We start from the raw sequence: 15,062 nt of genomic DNA on the forward strand, positions 1-15,062 counted from the left end.
TGTTGTGTAATTAATCTATTTCTTAATTTGTAGTTAAAGCTGCGAACAATTGGGGTTTAGTTTGTAATTATTTTGTTCTAATTCCCCCAACATTTAGCTCGTCTGCATTTTTCAGCATGAGGCTAAATTTTCATTTTTTCTTTCAGTTTATACAGGTTTTCCTGGATTTCACAGTCCTTGAAAAATGTTTTACAAAAGCTTTTAGATTTATACCTTTGGCCATTTAGTGCAGCAGAGCCGTACTTTGTGCTATGAAAAACTGGATACCATGGCTCTATAACATGTTAAATCTGTGCAATATTATGTTGCTGAGTTGAGATGTACTCACAAATACCTACAGCACAGCAGGAAAACAAACACACATAATCATGCTGTTAAAAATTGCATTTTAAAACACATCAACAAACCGCATACACTCCACGCCAAACCCTCACTTACAGACTCAACAAAAAGGCTACATCTCCCGTTGCAGAAACCTAAAAAGGACTGCAAATGAAAAGAATTCATTGACTCCAACTCTGCTCTCGGGTCACCTTCCTCCCTTTAATGAATACATACAGTAGTGCTGCCCCCTGTTATTGCTGAAATAACCATAGGGAGTGACTCACTAAGAGGAAAAGAGGATTAGGTAAGTGAAAGCTGAGATAGCTCTCGGCAGGAGCAAGGAGAGAAAAAGGAAATCAAAAGGAAGAATAAACAGACAGGAAGCAAAGAGTGTGCTGCTTAGTTTGGGGGATTGTAAGAAGAGAAGCCATTCGTAAAGGAGGGTTGCTTCAACACAAAGCATAAGTGGTAGAAGAATAGAAGTTAGGTGACAGCCAAACAAAAACAGGGGAGTGACTGGAAGACAGACAGAATGAAAGAGACCGTATTTACCAGAAAGGTAGGGGCCACTCAGCCAGTGGAAGTGGAGGAGAGATTGTGACTCTGAGCCCTGGGATTGGCTGCTTCTCTCTGGAAGTACTGCGAGGGTGCGGAGCCTAGCTTATGGGCCATCGCTTTTTTTTAGGTCAGAGTGAGAAAGTGGGGGGAAAAGGTGGGGAATATTGAGGTGTTGCAAGGGAATTGGGAGCAGGGCACACATAGGAAATAGAGAGGATTAAGGAAAAGATGAACATTGCGAAAGAAGAGAGCATGAGTACCAAGAAAGAGAAAGGACAGTTTATCAGAAAGAGGCAGAAAGAGGAAGCGGAAAAAGAAAGGAAAGAGACACTTGAAAGACAGAAAAACTGACGTAGGTCAAGCAGATGTAACAGAGGCACACTTAATGCACTGTTAATGTTTAGGGGTTTGGATAATGACTAAAATAATCCACTGCACTTCAGTCAGTAATCAGGGTGCTTAACCAGGAGCTTAGTGCCTTAGTATCAGCATGAACTGTTTCAATTTATACAGTGGATTTACATTTTGATTAAAAAATAATCTAGTGATGTGCAAAGTGACAGCTTTAAGCATCCTAATATTGCTAGCACCAAATGTTTGTCATGCTATCCTTTCATTAATAGATAACAAGCTGGATGTATTTACTTAATGCTAGTTTCTTCACTCATTACATGACGAATAACTGTTTAACAAAAATTCTGCTGTACATCAGTACTACATCCAAGCTAGCTCCTCTGCCAGGCTTAAAGCTAACTGCTAAAGCTAACATAGAAAATGTGTTGAGTGGTGATGCTGACTTGATAAGTTTAGCAGGTATTATACTGACCAGAGATATTTAATCATCCAAACTATCAACCATTCATTCTTAATATGACCAACTTGGTTTAATTAAGAAAAAAAAAGAACCAGGATTTAGACTAGTACCCAAACGTTTGGCCTTTGAACTTCCATTAGCACATGCTAACTTTCTCAGGCTAACAAAATGCTCCCAGACCATACCATAGTGTGATCTTGTTTTCAAATTAATCAAAGTCTATGCAATAAGCTCTCTGATGCTTTGAGCTAAATGCTAATGCTAGTAGCATGGAAAGATGGTGACAAAGGGAGACCAGAATGCAATAACAAATGTTACTCAAAAATAAAATGGTTTAAACTATTTGGGATTGGAAATGTTATCTCTTCAAGTTAAACTGCAGTAGCCAGTACTGATACTGAGCTCTGGCCCTATCTGTAGTTTAAACACCAACTTGTTAGCATGTTGTGTGTGATATGTACAACCACAGAGTGACATTACAGACATAGAGCCAACAATTAAGACACAGAGAGAAGCAGAAGGGGAAGAAAAGGACAGGAGCAAGAACCTATATTCCTACATACTCCTACTGATGACTCCTCGTTTTCACCCTCCCTCTTTTTTCTATAATGCAGATTTACCTGATTCTGGATAGACCGAGGACCTCTTCCCTGGATCCTTCTGTAGCTGAATGCCTTTTACAGAGAAGATGGATGCAGCTGAAATGACAGACCGTTAGTGAGACAGTGTCCTACATAATATATGTGTGTTCAACATGACCCCCTTTATGTACTCACTGTCAGCCAGTGTTTGAACCTCCTCCCCAAGACTTCTGAAATATGATTGTCTGAGAGCATCCTCAGCTGATACCCGCTTCTTAGCCTCAAACTAAAGATGCATTAAAAAAAGAGGAAATACATCAGGATTTAAAATTCTTCATTCTTTGCATTATGCAGACCTTAACTATTCATCAGTTCAATAAAACAATGTTACCTGGAGAAGCATTGCGAGCAAATCATGGCCGTCGCTGTCTATTCTGTGTTACAGAAAGGAAAACAAAAAAAGACAGAGCTGTCAGAAGCTGAGTTTTACTGGAGCAAAATGTGAGTCACGCCTCTAACAAAGTATAAAAGTAACAGAGAGTAGTCTTAATATAGCCATTATCCAGAGAAATGGTCATCCAGCATGGTGTCTCCGAGAGTCAATGGCAAAAATCATTCACTACAAAAAAAAAATTTACTGAATGCAATTAAGTTTTAAATAAAGGTTAGTTTTTTTCTGTGAAATGTCTGCATTCCATTGAAGTTTTGGAATTTTATCATCATAGTTTTGTGAAGGTTAAATTTTTTTTGGCATGAAGTTTGTTTTCCATGTCTTGACATATTTTTGAGTTAAAAGAAAATCTTTTTCTTTTGTGTCATTCTCCTTTCTCTCATTCTCCTGTGTGATTTTTCTGCAGTTTCATGGCATAATTGTGTTTCAGTAAATGTTTGTTTTATAATGAAAATATTCCATGTTTTGTGAAATGTGCCATTTAGTAAAATTCATTTACAATTTAGGAAATGTCTTTAAAATACCATAACTGTTTCCTGTTTTATGAGGTTTCTTTATTTCCAGAAGTATTTGTGTCCATTGAATATATTTGTTTAATCTGTTTTATATTTTCATAAGATATAAAATTTCTGCAAATTTTTGCATTCTGTGAAATGTTTCTTCTTCAAATTTTAACATAGAGGTATGTGGCCTCATATGTGAGTAAATACTTCTACACACCTGGGTGCGTGGTTGACGAGAGGCTCTGCGTTGTACCGTGGGAAATTGTACGTCTTAAACTCTTCACTGTTGGTGATACCGGGCCAAGTCTCTTCTGTAGGAGTACCTGTTATTTAAAAGAAAACAGTCAGTTTGCAAATGTGAGTAAAGAAAACAGACACACACACACAACTAAGTGCTCATCTGGTCTTTGATGACTTTGTCTCACCAAGGATGCGAAATATAAGGTGAAGCTCATCTTCCACAGTAGATCCAGGAAAGAGAGGTCTTCCAGTGATCATTTCATAAAATATGCAGCCAACACCCCTGGACAAGAGCAGAATGAGGGAATAAGTTTTCTGGGAAGTAAAACACACGTACTATCATTAAAGGGACTTTATCATTGAAGGGACTTTATGACTCTCTTGCTATGCTCTTATCCAACAACACTCTAACATTATGCACACCATAATGCCCTGATAACTCATCCATTTTTCACCTGTGTCTGTAGGGTTAAACTGTCGACACTGTTGCAAATAAATGAGTTCACAACACTTAAGATTAGCGATACCACAAAATACAAACACAGCTATGCTACTTAAATCCCACAATGTTGATTAAGGATAACAGTAATGATTTCTCTACTTGCTGTGGATGTGTTTGCTCACCACATATCGATGGGTGTAGAGTACTCGGTGGAGCCCAGAAGCACATCGGGTGGTCTGTACCATAATGTCACCACTTCATTTGAGTAGGTCTTTGTGGGAACAGACTTGGCTCGTGCCAAACCTTAATCAAACCAAAAGGAAGCATAACTTAAAGTTAATATTCTAATTTTAAAAAAGTGCCAAAATCATGTGTTATACATTCCTGGTTTGACTAACAAACTTAGTATATTATGTTCTGAGTGTCACCTACAGAGGGCAGTGTTGGATAGTCAGTAACTTCACACTGTGCAGCACTGATGGGCGTAAAAAGTAATATGGCCACTAGTGGCTGCTAGTGAGCTTAAACATTGCTGCTGTTTTTAATACATTTTAAAAAATCCTGATAAAAAAGGAAAACTCTATGAATAAGTAGCACATTTTTGTTGTAAATGTGGGCTGAATCTATAACTTAAGCTCTTAAAAAAAGAGGTCAGCAAATGAGGAGAAAATGATTTTATTATCTCTGTTAAGCAGCTGAGTTCCTCATTGTGTCAATGCTCTGCTCATTAGGCCTGTATGGTGTATGCATTAATCCTCTTTTCATGCCAGCTTTGAACATGTAGCAATGAAAATTACAATAATTACAGAAAGAAAAATGGGCATTGAGTCAAAAAGAACAGTTTGGACAAAATGGATGTTTCTTCTAGAAAGAAAGTTTGACCCTTAGGGAAGTTTCATGATATTAGTTTCTGTTTAGTTTACATACCAAAGTCTGCCAGCTTCAGCTCTCCTTTTTCATTGATGAGCAGGTTCTGAGGTTTGAGGTCTCTGTGGAGCACCTTCCTTCTGTGGCAGTATGCCAGACCTCGTAACAACTGGAAGAGAAATATCTGGAGAGGGGAAAGGAGAGGATATAAGGTTTGACTTATTACAGGATAATTAATGTTCGTCAGTAAAAGGGATCAAAGTATTTTATTGTTACAGTAAAAAATTAACAGCATTAACAAATCACACAAAAAGAGGTAGGGAGGAATAAGAACTCATTTTTATCTTAATCCAGTTTTTTTCCCTTGGATATGTGAACAAAGATTTATGAATAATTCTTACCTTAACATTGTGAACACTCATGATGCTCCCACAGTCATCCATGTACTGCTTCAGATCCTTTTCCTGACGGGAAAGAAAGAATGAAAGAACGAGAAGGAGAAAAAGAAAAAGAAGAAAGCAAGAAAGTATAAGACAAATGAGTAAAGAAAAAAAGAAAGAAACAAAGGTGAGAAAGAAAAAAGAACAGAGGAAAGAAAAAGTAAGATGACATGATGAAGGGAGAGAAAGAAGGAAAAAAGGAAAACAGTGGAAGAAAGAAAGAAAGAAAGAAAGAAAGAAAGAAAGAAAGAAAGAAAGAAAGAAAGAAAGAAAGAAAGAAAGAAAGAAAGAAAGTAAGAAAGAAAGAAAGAAGTGGTTGGGTTAATTGTAAAAAAAACCAAGCAGTTCATAAATCTAGATTAGTATTATCACACATCCTCCAAAGACACACAGAATAAACATACACACTGAGTACAGACACTCACCAGATACTCAAACACGAGAGTCAGGCACTTGTCAGTGTGGATGATGTCATGGAGAGTGACAATATTGGCGTGCTTCAAGTCTTTCAGTAGAGACACTAAAGACGGAGACATATCAGAGTCTGTCAGTCAAGCACAGACAACGTGTGAGAGCCACAACAACTCACAGCTCACCAACAGCTAAGGGAGCTACAGGCACTATGAATAAGAAACTACTGTATTTCACTACAACAACAAACCCTCACAAGCTTCTGACAATATGGTCCTTCGTTGACCTATAAAACCTTTCTTTTTAGCACATCATTTTGCAGGGAAGTACCTTCTCGGATGGCTGTGCAGGGAGCCCCCTCCTCATGCTCCAGTCGGATCTCTTTCAGAGCTACTAGGTTGTCTGTTAACTTGCTTCGCCCCTTGAACACTGTGGCGTAGGTCCCCTACAGAAACAGAAAGCATTCTTACATCAAGCAAAGTTAGGATTTGAGCAATTTGTTTATTAGTGATGCACATGCTTTTCATGAACTCACCTCCCCTAGTTTGTCCAGTTTGATGTAGGTCTCAAGTTTTCCAAAGCCAATTTCAGACTAGACGAGATGGAGAGAAAAGACAGAAGTTAGGGATACTATCATTCTGCATTACCACTAAGCTGTTCTGTATTTACAGCATGATTGCAGGACAAGCTAGGCCGCTCCACCATGTTTAAGCTAATCTTTATATCTAAATCCTCCAGGCCAGGGCTTTTAGCTCAGATTTCAGTCATGTTGTAGTTGACATTTGACCTACAACTGCAGGGTTCTGATTCACCAGGCCCGGATTTTCTGTGTTGGTGTGTTTGTGATAACACACTAGCCTGGATTTACCAACACATTGAGTTTGTGACTGAAAATCCCTCAGAAAAATGGGGCAGAAAAGTAGCAAAATAATCATGTACATCCTTAATGCAACAAAGTGATGGTGCTGTAAAATTGGACCAGATGAGGATAATGAAAAAGGAAAAAAAATCTTTTCTGCTGTAGATTTTTTTAAAGGAGATTCCTTATTTACATCTTAACATTTCTATAGATATTCAGCAGGCATACTTCAGAGTCTGTGCATGTGTGGTACAAAAACTGTAATTAATTCTAAATGAAGTTAATAAAGGGTTTTTCTGCATAATGTATGTAGCCCCTGGGTTTCAAAGTCATGAATTTTAGATAGATGTAGCTATGTCAAGCTGTGATACCCACAGGCTTGTCACTGTTCATCCCTCCCCCTGCCATCTTCTTGCTCCTGTTTTTGTCTCTATCAGGTTTTCAGACATGTTTTTTCATCCTTTGTTTCTCTCTGGACTTTACTGTTCTTCTAGATGTTGTGCAGATCGCATTATGATGTCAATATGAACGCCTGGCCAATGCTCTGTTCTGTGTGTGTGTGTGTGTGTGTGTGTGTGTGTGTGTGTGTGTGTGTGTGTGTGTGTGTGTGTGTGTGTGTGTGTGTGTGTGTGTGTGTGGTAAGGGGGAGGGTCTCCAGTGACCAAGTTAGCTGATGAAGCATGTGATCTCTTTAAAGGCATGCCTAAAAGCGAACATGCGAACAAGATCAGACACAAGATGACACCCTAAGACACTGAAACAAGTGTGTGTGCATGCATATGTACAATCTGCAATTTGCATAATTAACAAACAGGCAGAATATTAAATACAGTGGTATTGGATCATTGAAGAAATTTTTTTTGGTAAATTGCCATAAAAATAGAAAAAAAAAAATCAAGGACAAAGACGTCTTTTTTTCCACTGAGGTCATATGAGCATGTTTCCATAGTCTGCAAGGTGCATATACTGTATGCATACGCCAGTGTGGGCTTAGAGCCAAGAGAGGATTTGTGATGCGACATCAAGCCTATGTTTGTATGTAAACACACTCACCCTCACCCTCACCCTCACACACACACACACACACACACACACACACACACACACACACACACACACACACACACACACACACACACACACACACACAGAGAGCTCCCATCTCTGTGTCTGTGACAGGGCTGTCAGGAGCTGCTGCTGAGCTCTGCTGCTCTTTTGGCAGGGGTGGCTGTCTCATGAGCAAAACACTTTCACAGCAGCACACACAGAAACTCAAAAACACTTAAAAAGAGATACATTAAGACCACCTCCAGATACACAGACCCCACTACAGAAGAAAAAAATAATAAATGTGGCCTCCGAAACAAAGGAGAGCCAAGCTCTCAAGCTCTAATTTGGTCTTTGCTAATAGCACGCAACTGCACTCTCTGTCAGCACACCTTCCTATTCGGCAGGCGCGCACACTCGCCTGCGTATGCTTTCGATGGCAACGAGTTCATTTCATTCCCAACGCTCCAGTGAGCTTACTCAGCAGAAGTGGGTCAGACTAAGTTTTAGTGACAGAACTAAAGCAACATAAAACCAAACAGAATGTGCGTGTGTGTTCTGTCTGAGCCTGTACAGGAAGTGAGGAGACTTTCAGTAGAGATAGCTGAACTGACAGGAGAGGGAAGAAACGTGAGAGGAGAAATGTTGGCAGCTGGGGTCTAATGTGTTTTGGGAAGAGAGTCCATTACATTGACCATGTTTCATTTTTAACAGGGTTGATGGCTTGATTCTGAAAAAGGGTGAGAGGAGGCTTTTGGGGTGCTGAACACACCCTCTTGGAAGAGGGGAGGAAATAAGTAAGCCTTTCATAAAAATGATGCGGCCAGTAATTCAAGCTTTAATCACAGTACAAGTACTCATCTTAAACTGTCATGTGGTTCATGGAAAAGTCTGACTAAAATGAGTTACAAAGTCACTTGTGAATTTCATGTCAGTAAACAACAGACACATTACAGTGTGATATAAAAAATCATCATAACCACAAGGACAGAGGCATAGTGTGTGTATCTGAATTAGACGGTCAATTCTACAGTTTTAAAGTTGAATATTCTCTAACTGCAGGGTTGAACGAGTTCACAAAGAGTGAGTGTTGCATAACGATGCTAAGCATTGTGGTTTGAGATAAACTGACATCTCTTTATTCAGCAACATGGAACACTGCATCTCGTTGGGCTGCTTTGAATAATTGATTATCAATGGGCAACAGCAGCCATGACAGAAAACTGATACCAATCGACTTCACTTACATTACATTGGAAGCGATTCAAAGATCAAAATACAGTTTCAGATGGGAGCATCTGTTAGGGGACACCTAACACGTGTTCTGTGTTACGGTAACAAATGACATGCCGATAACAGCAAAGCCATTTACTTAGAAAACATTTGAAATCTACAGTCAGTGTGACTATGGAAGCACTCTTCTTGTGAAACACAATTCGTGTGAACTAATGCACAAAACTGCTGTGAAACTTAGAGAAAACAGTGGCTCTTAAACTCTGGGAGACAAAACATTACAGCATTTCAAATAAGGCAGCACTGTTTTTTACAAACTTTCTTAATGTTCAGTAATTAAATTGGAAAACCAGAAAAAAATAGAAGTGCATCTTCAAAGTAAGTGTCCATTCTTTTCAATTCTACTGTGACAAAACCAATGAGTCATATAATGTGTTAACCTGATCCAAAAGCACGGTGTTAGCTTCTGAAAGGGAAGACTACACTACTTTTGCCAGTAACCCCAGCCATGCTATTAACACAATGATCTTTGTTGTGCAGTTACCACATGCGTCATGTAGCGTAGGAAGGCAGCTGAGATTTAAAAAACTTCTTGTTGACGTGCACTTATTTACATACAAGATTCTCCTTTTCAGTAATAATGGCTTCCAGTCCCTCCATAAAATTCTCTTGTTACCTCTATCTGTGTCTTTCCCTTTCTTTCTTTATCTCAGGCTCACACGAAGGTGTCCTGGTGCATAATCTTTGAGAGGAGAGGAGCTGCAGGAGATGAGTCTGAGACCACTGCTGAATTATTGATTGATCTATTACATCACATGCACACAACAACCCTAAAGATAACCAGCCCCACACACACACACACAAGCATGTGAGAAAATGTCTGCTACTCATTTACATTGCGAAGACACAACATCTCTGAAGTCTTTCTCTCTCCTTATCCGACCTTACACCATAAACCTCTCCTCTTCCCTGCAAACCTCTCTTTAAAGATTCTTCTCTTTCATCTCTGTTGGACTCCAGCAGGAAAGCTGCGTCATTAACTCGCTTCAAGCAGAGAGCCAAAGACAGAGCTTGGGTCCTTTTGAATAATTACAGCGAAAATGATGGACGAAGGGCCAATCCTTTATGCTTTCCCATAGCGCAGGGAGACTTTTGGTATCATGTTGGAAACACAAGTGCTCTCTTACCTTAGAAGTAAGTGGCAGAGAGTAGTTATGTGGATTAAGAGCTAACAAAGGAAAACAAGTGAAAAATAGCAGACATACACAGAGGCACAAAGGAACACGCTTCATATTTATATGCTTCTGCCCATGTCAAGCCATCTTTCCCCCACAATCCGTCCAATAGTAGCAACCCCCCATTTCATACCCATAATGCACTTGGCGTGGATACATAATACAGAATAAATTTACTATTCATCCCCCTACTGAGCCATTGTACGGTCAAAGCATAACTTATTGTGTATTTAAAATGAGCAGAGGTCAATGTCTTGCCTGTGTGTGTGTGTGTGTGTGTGTGTGTGTGTGTGTGTGTGTGTGTGTGTGTGTGTGTGTGTGTGTGTGTGTGTGTGTGCGTGTGTGTGTGTAGTAGGACAAAACTGCCTTAGTGAGCTATTTGAGTAGTGCACAATAGCATTAAAAGCAGATATACCCACTCTTTCAATCAATGCAGCTTAAAAAGGCATACAATGGGCTGTACTCACTAAAGTATATCAACAAACACATCATCTAGCAGCTGACTGCCCAAAACTAAGTAAACTAGTTTCAGCTGCTTTGCACACACATACACAAATATGCAAATTAACACACAGACACAATAAGCACTGACCAATGAAGCGCGTCGTAGCCTGCGGCTCATGGGCTTGTCAAAGGGCGGGCTGTTCATGGCAAACTTTTCCAAGTATCCCTCCGGTAGCCTGATATCAGCCGGGAGAGACAAACGCTTGTTGATATCCTAGAACAGAGGGAAACAGAGATTAAAGAGGGAGGAGGACACCAAAATTACATGTGACACATATGAGTAGTTAAAAGCAAAAATTATGAAAATTCAATTTTATGCATTAAGAATGTCATTTTATATATTTTGAATTATGGACTTTTTCATTGATCAAAATAAATAAGTATGGTGTTGACAAGTGGATTAGGTTTTTACCCACAGATTGTATAATATATGGACATGGTGTTTGTGAAGTCATCCATTTGTTTCTGGTAAAGACTTTTGAAGCCTGTTGTCAACAGGGCCATATTGGAAATGATGAACTAAACCTTTGGTCTCTTTATAGACTGCACAGGGTGCCCACCTGTCAGTCTAGCCAGTCATGCCCTTATGTGGTCACAACTCAAAATTTAATAACTAAAATCTAGTTAGTTTTAAAAAAGATTCCCCTCACTTATTATGTGTGCAGATAGATAAATGAGCTACCAGGCAGTAAACGTGTCTATTAATAGAGTGAAATGTGCTTTTTTGGCTTGGTTCATATGTGGTTTATGGTCTCTCTGTGGCCAGACTTAAGTGGAATCTTGAAGAACTGCAGTTTTCACCACTTTCATAGATGGCTTCATATCTTTTGACTGATAGCATTTCAACAAAATAATGTTTCAACTTTCTCTTTTGGTCATTCCTGTTTTTTGTTAAGCTACTACACCTTTGGCTTCATAAGCCCCACATATTGAATGGCAATATGAGGAAACTGGTGTGTCAGTGAAACTATGACTATGATAAGTGCTGCAAAGGACATTTTCCTTTACAGAAATGAATCAGAGCTCTTTGGTGAATAACCAGTGGCCCACTGACACTTTGTAATATTGTGGGCATTACTGCCCTGCAGTTTGCTGATACACTTCTACTGGTACTAATACATACAGTAAGTCAAAGTTATCAGTGTAGCCTTTGGGAGCATAAATAAAGTTTTTGGGGCTTTCAGTGTAGCAAAAGGTTATTTCAGGTCAAGGTTTCCTTTTTCATGTGCTGTTTCTTTATATTTCATGTGCTGTCAAATGGTACTGCTGTCTTTTATTACCGTTTACATTTACTTCAATTTTGTCTCTGTCTTGTCACACAGTTAGTTTCTGTTGCACTGAGGTGACTTAGAACAACATTTCAACCCTTTGTATGTCTTGTATATGACAGAATTGATCATAAAGCAACCCAGTCTTACAGTCTGACTAGAAAGATTAAGCAATAGATAGAAGTCAAAGTCTTTAATATAGTTTTTGATTGCATATTAATGCATTTTTTTAAATCTAGTGATATAAAGTACTGTTTTTCAAAGGATGGGAACTGATGGAGGCTACACTACAAAAAGTTGAAATTAAGCCTGTGTTTTTGTCAGAATTCAAGTTAAAAAAAAGTCTTACTAGACTTAAAATTAACACGTTCTCTATATATAAGTTAAGATATAATGCGCCAAAGATGAAGTCTGGGTTGCTTGCAATGATTAAAACAATCTGCAGATGAAAGAGGAGAAATTGACATGACACAGTTTTTTGTAATAAGGATATTGTCTCATTCCAAAAAACTTGATGATAAAATGTTCATATTCTATTATCAGCTTTTTCTTTACTCATTAAATCAATTCAGTCTTTATTTTTGGCTTGCAGTATTTTGAAATAAGACATTTTCTGCACTTGCCAGCTAAATTGAGCTTAAATCAAGCATGTTAAGAAAAGAAATGATTCAGAAACACTTTGTTTTGACTTTTTTGCAGTGTAGGATTAAAATACAGCTGATGCATTCTCATTTTTTACTCAATACGTCTGTTTTTCTGCCATAAACTTGAAGCTTAAATACTTCTTCATGATATTGGTCAAATAAAAACAGAAAACAAAAAGTTTCAGACGTAAAGGAACATACTCCTTGCTTTTAGATTTAATAGGCCTGTCATGTATAACAAGCGCTAATACTTGCTACACTCTTCAGTTAGAAATAAATATTATTTTGTTGGTCACTTATTTTTGTTAGTGGGGACTGAATCCCTGAGACCCTCAACTCAATCACTACTGGACTGAAATATCCTTTTCTTCTCCCTACTTGCTTCAATATAATTAATGTGATGCTACTTTTCCCACAATGCATCACTTCTTAATTCTATCCATGTAGGGCATGTTCCCCGGCAAGGTGCCAATCACACGTCGTTTCCATGGCAGCGCTGACTGGCTGGCCCCGTCCCAACAGCCCCGTGGTATGTGTCCTTGCTGTCAGCGTGTGAAATGATATGTGTTTACATGTGAGCGTTTGTGGAGGGAGGAGGGGGAGGGCAGAAAGTGTATCTGTGTGCCCAAAGATGAAAGGGAGAGGGATTTTACGCCTTTAATGGTTTTAACTGAGCTGAATGGCTAACACAACAACATACAGGGTTACAAATAAGTCATGAGTCCCCGGACGCTGGCAGACCACATGAAATACAGCTTGACGGCAAAAACTCATACACACTCAGGACACCAGGAGAGGCTATGCAGGCTGCACGAGCACATGCTCTGTTAGACATTTTGTAAACACACACCTAATGACTCTCAGTCAGTTAAATTTTTGAAAGCTATGTCTGAATAATAATAAAAAAGAAAGAAATATAAAGCAAGCAATACAACACCATGTGCCATGAACACAACATGCTAGGGTTGCCTTTTCTCACAGAAAATATGCAGCTTACTATGCAAAACACTTGAATACCATGCAATTTGACTATACTCCTTTATAATGGGACACAACTGACAACATGACACCAAAGCCCTCTTACTCCCTGGTAAAGATTGAAGAGCTATGCACATTTAAGCACCCACAAACACACATGCCCCCATACTCACAATGCAGAACAGCTCTAGTAGCTCCCTCATTGTCCTCCTTAATCGTGTCTCTCTATACACTCACACACATGCGTTTTCCACGATGCATGGCTCTGACCTGCCACATGACTGCACTCACACTGACAGACAGGGAGAAAGAGAGCCTGGCACAGTGGTAGAGTGCCATCCACATGCTCATGGGAGGAAGAGGAGGAGGAAAAAATAGGAGAAGGAGGAGAGGGAGACGGAGGAGGAGGGGGGAAGCAGGAGCAGAGGAAAGAGGAATGGACAGATTCCTGAGGGGAGAAGGCAGATGGGGGGAAGGGGTGAACGGTCGGCTGTAAGATGAAATGTTTTTCTGTTCTATCCCTCCGTCTTTTTGTCCTCCATCTCTCCTTCACCCTCTTCCTTCTTATCCTCTCCAGAGCTCGGTTCTTGTCTCTTTCTTTGTCATATCAGTAATTATTCCTACTTCCATAATTACTCTCTAACCCGGCATTTTCCTCTCCCTCCCTTCTGTCTGTCTCCGTGGTGAAAATGGTCTAAATTAGTCCTTTCCACCGTTCACAGCAGTCGGAGACAGCAGCCTGTGTCCAGAGGCATTTCCCGTAATACTGCTGCACTCATCAGTCTGCAACTCCTTTAAACACACGCACACATACACACACTCTGGCCAAGACATTAAGCACGTACTCAAAATGAGGCAAAACAAGGCTATTAGCTGCTTTGTTTGACTTTGAATGGTAACGGTGCACTTACAGAGACAAGCAACTTATTTCATGTTAAAGCTAGTCGAAGAAAACAAAGGTTGGTATTTAAAATATTACGTGGTGTGGTTTTGTTGGAAAGTACAGTATGGATTTTTAAGGTTTCTTATCACAGCATCATATGCTGTATCATATGATATTGTATTGTTTCCATCATATTGTATCGTGTTGAATCAGACTGTATCCCAGTGAACTGCAGCGCCCTTTCTTCTCATTGAACCATATCACAGCATAGCCTAGCTTAGCGTGTCATGTGTTTCATATTGTTCTGTGTAATATAACTGTATCATATTGATTATTAACATTATTTCACTACATTATATGGAATTATATTGTTGCATTAAATTGTAAGGTATCATATCATATCAAATTGTCATGTATCATATTAAATTGTATGGTAGTATTTTAACGTGTTGTACCATGTCATTCTGTATCAAACTGGATGCTAGTATCTCGTATCATACCATGTCATGTCATGCCATATAAAAAACCATATCATATTTTATAATAAGTTTTATTTTATCCTGCTGTTTGGACTCATGGCATATTATACTGTTAAAACTATATGGACAATACATACTTGTCCCTAATGTAATAAATGTAAACCCCAATCCCTGGACCCAGAAAAAAAAACACTAACACATGAAAAAAACTATGACAGTAACAAACAATTATATTCAACAGCTGCAGAAAAAAAAGATATTTAAAAAAATTACAAAGATACACAAAAGGGTGTACAAAAAG

At 39.0% G+C, this 15,062-nt stretch overlaps 1 protein-coding gene across 5 annotated transcripts in view; it reads right to left on the reverse strand.

Moving 5' to 3' along the window:
• Window positions 1-15,062, reverse strand: part of LOC141800006 (cyclin-dependent kinase 17-like) — a 41,759-nt gene that overhangs the window by 3,338 nt on the left and 23,359 nt on the right. For 3 of the 5 annotated variants that reach the window (XM_074682453.1, XM_074682457.1, XM_074682455.1), the window contains 13 exons: window positions 10,598-10,723; window positions 6,167-6,223; window positions 5,962-6,076; window positions 5,646-5,740; window positions 5,182-5,244; window positions 4,841-4,964; window positions 4,096-4,216; window positions 3,657-3,754; window positions 3,449-3,554; window positions 2,669-2,711; window positions 2,473-2,563; window positions 2,317-2,394; window positions 877-998 (listed from right to left, as the gene is read on the reverse strand). In XM_074682453.1, coding sequence (XP_074538554.1) covers window positions 895-998; window positions 2,317-2,394; window positions 2,473-2,563; window positions 2,669-2,711; window positions 3,449-3,554; window positions 3,657-3,754; window positions 4,096-4,216; window positions 4,841-4,964; window positions 5,182-5,244; window positions 5,646-5,740; window positions 5,962-6,076; window positions 6,167-6,223; window positions 10,598-10,723 — 1,221 coding nt within the window. In that variant the 3' untranslated portion in view covers window positions 877-894. The remainder of the gene's footprint in view (window positions 1-876; window positions 999-2,316; window positions 2,395-2,472; window positions 2,564-2,668; window positions 2,712-3,448; window positions 3,555-3,656; window positions 3,755-4,095; window positions 4,217-4,840; window positions 4,965-5,181; window positions 5,245-5,645; window positions 5,741-5,961; window positions 6,077-6,166; window positions 6,224-10,597; window positions 10,724-15,062) is intronic. The other 2 variants (XM_074682454.1, XM_074682458.1) reach the window with 1 other exon arrangement.

The sequence above is a fragment of the Halichoeres trimaculatus genome, unplaced genomic scaffold (assembly GCF_033239565.1).
Source record: "Halichoeres trimaculatus isolate MK-OKI-2021-1 unplaced genomic scaffold, fHalTri1.1 fHalTri1_scaffold_11, whole genome shotgun sequence".
NCBI lineage: Eukaryota > Metazoa > Chordata > Actinopteri > Labriformes > Labridae > Halichoeres > Halichoeres trimaculatus.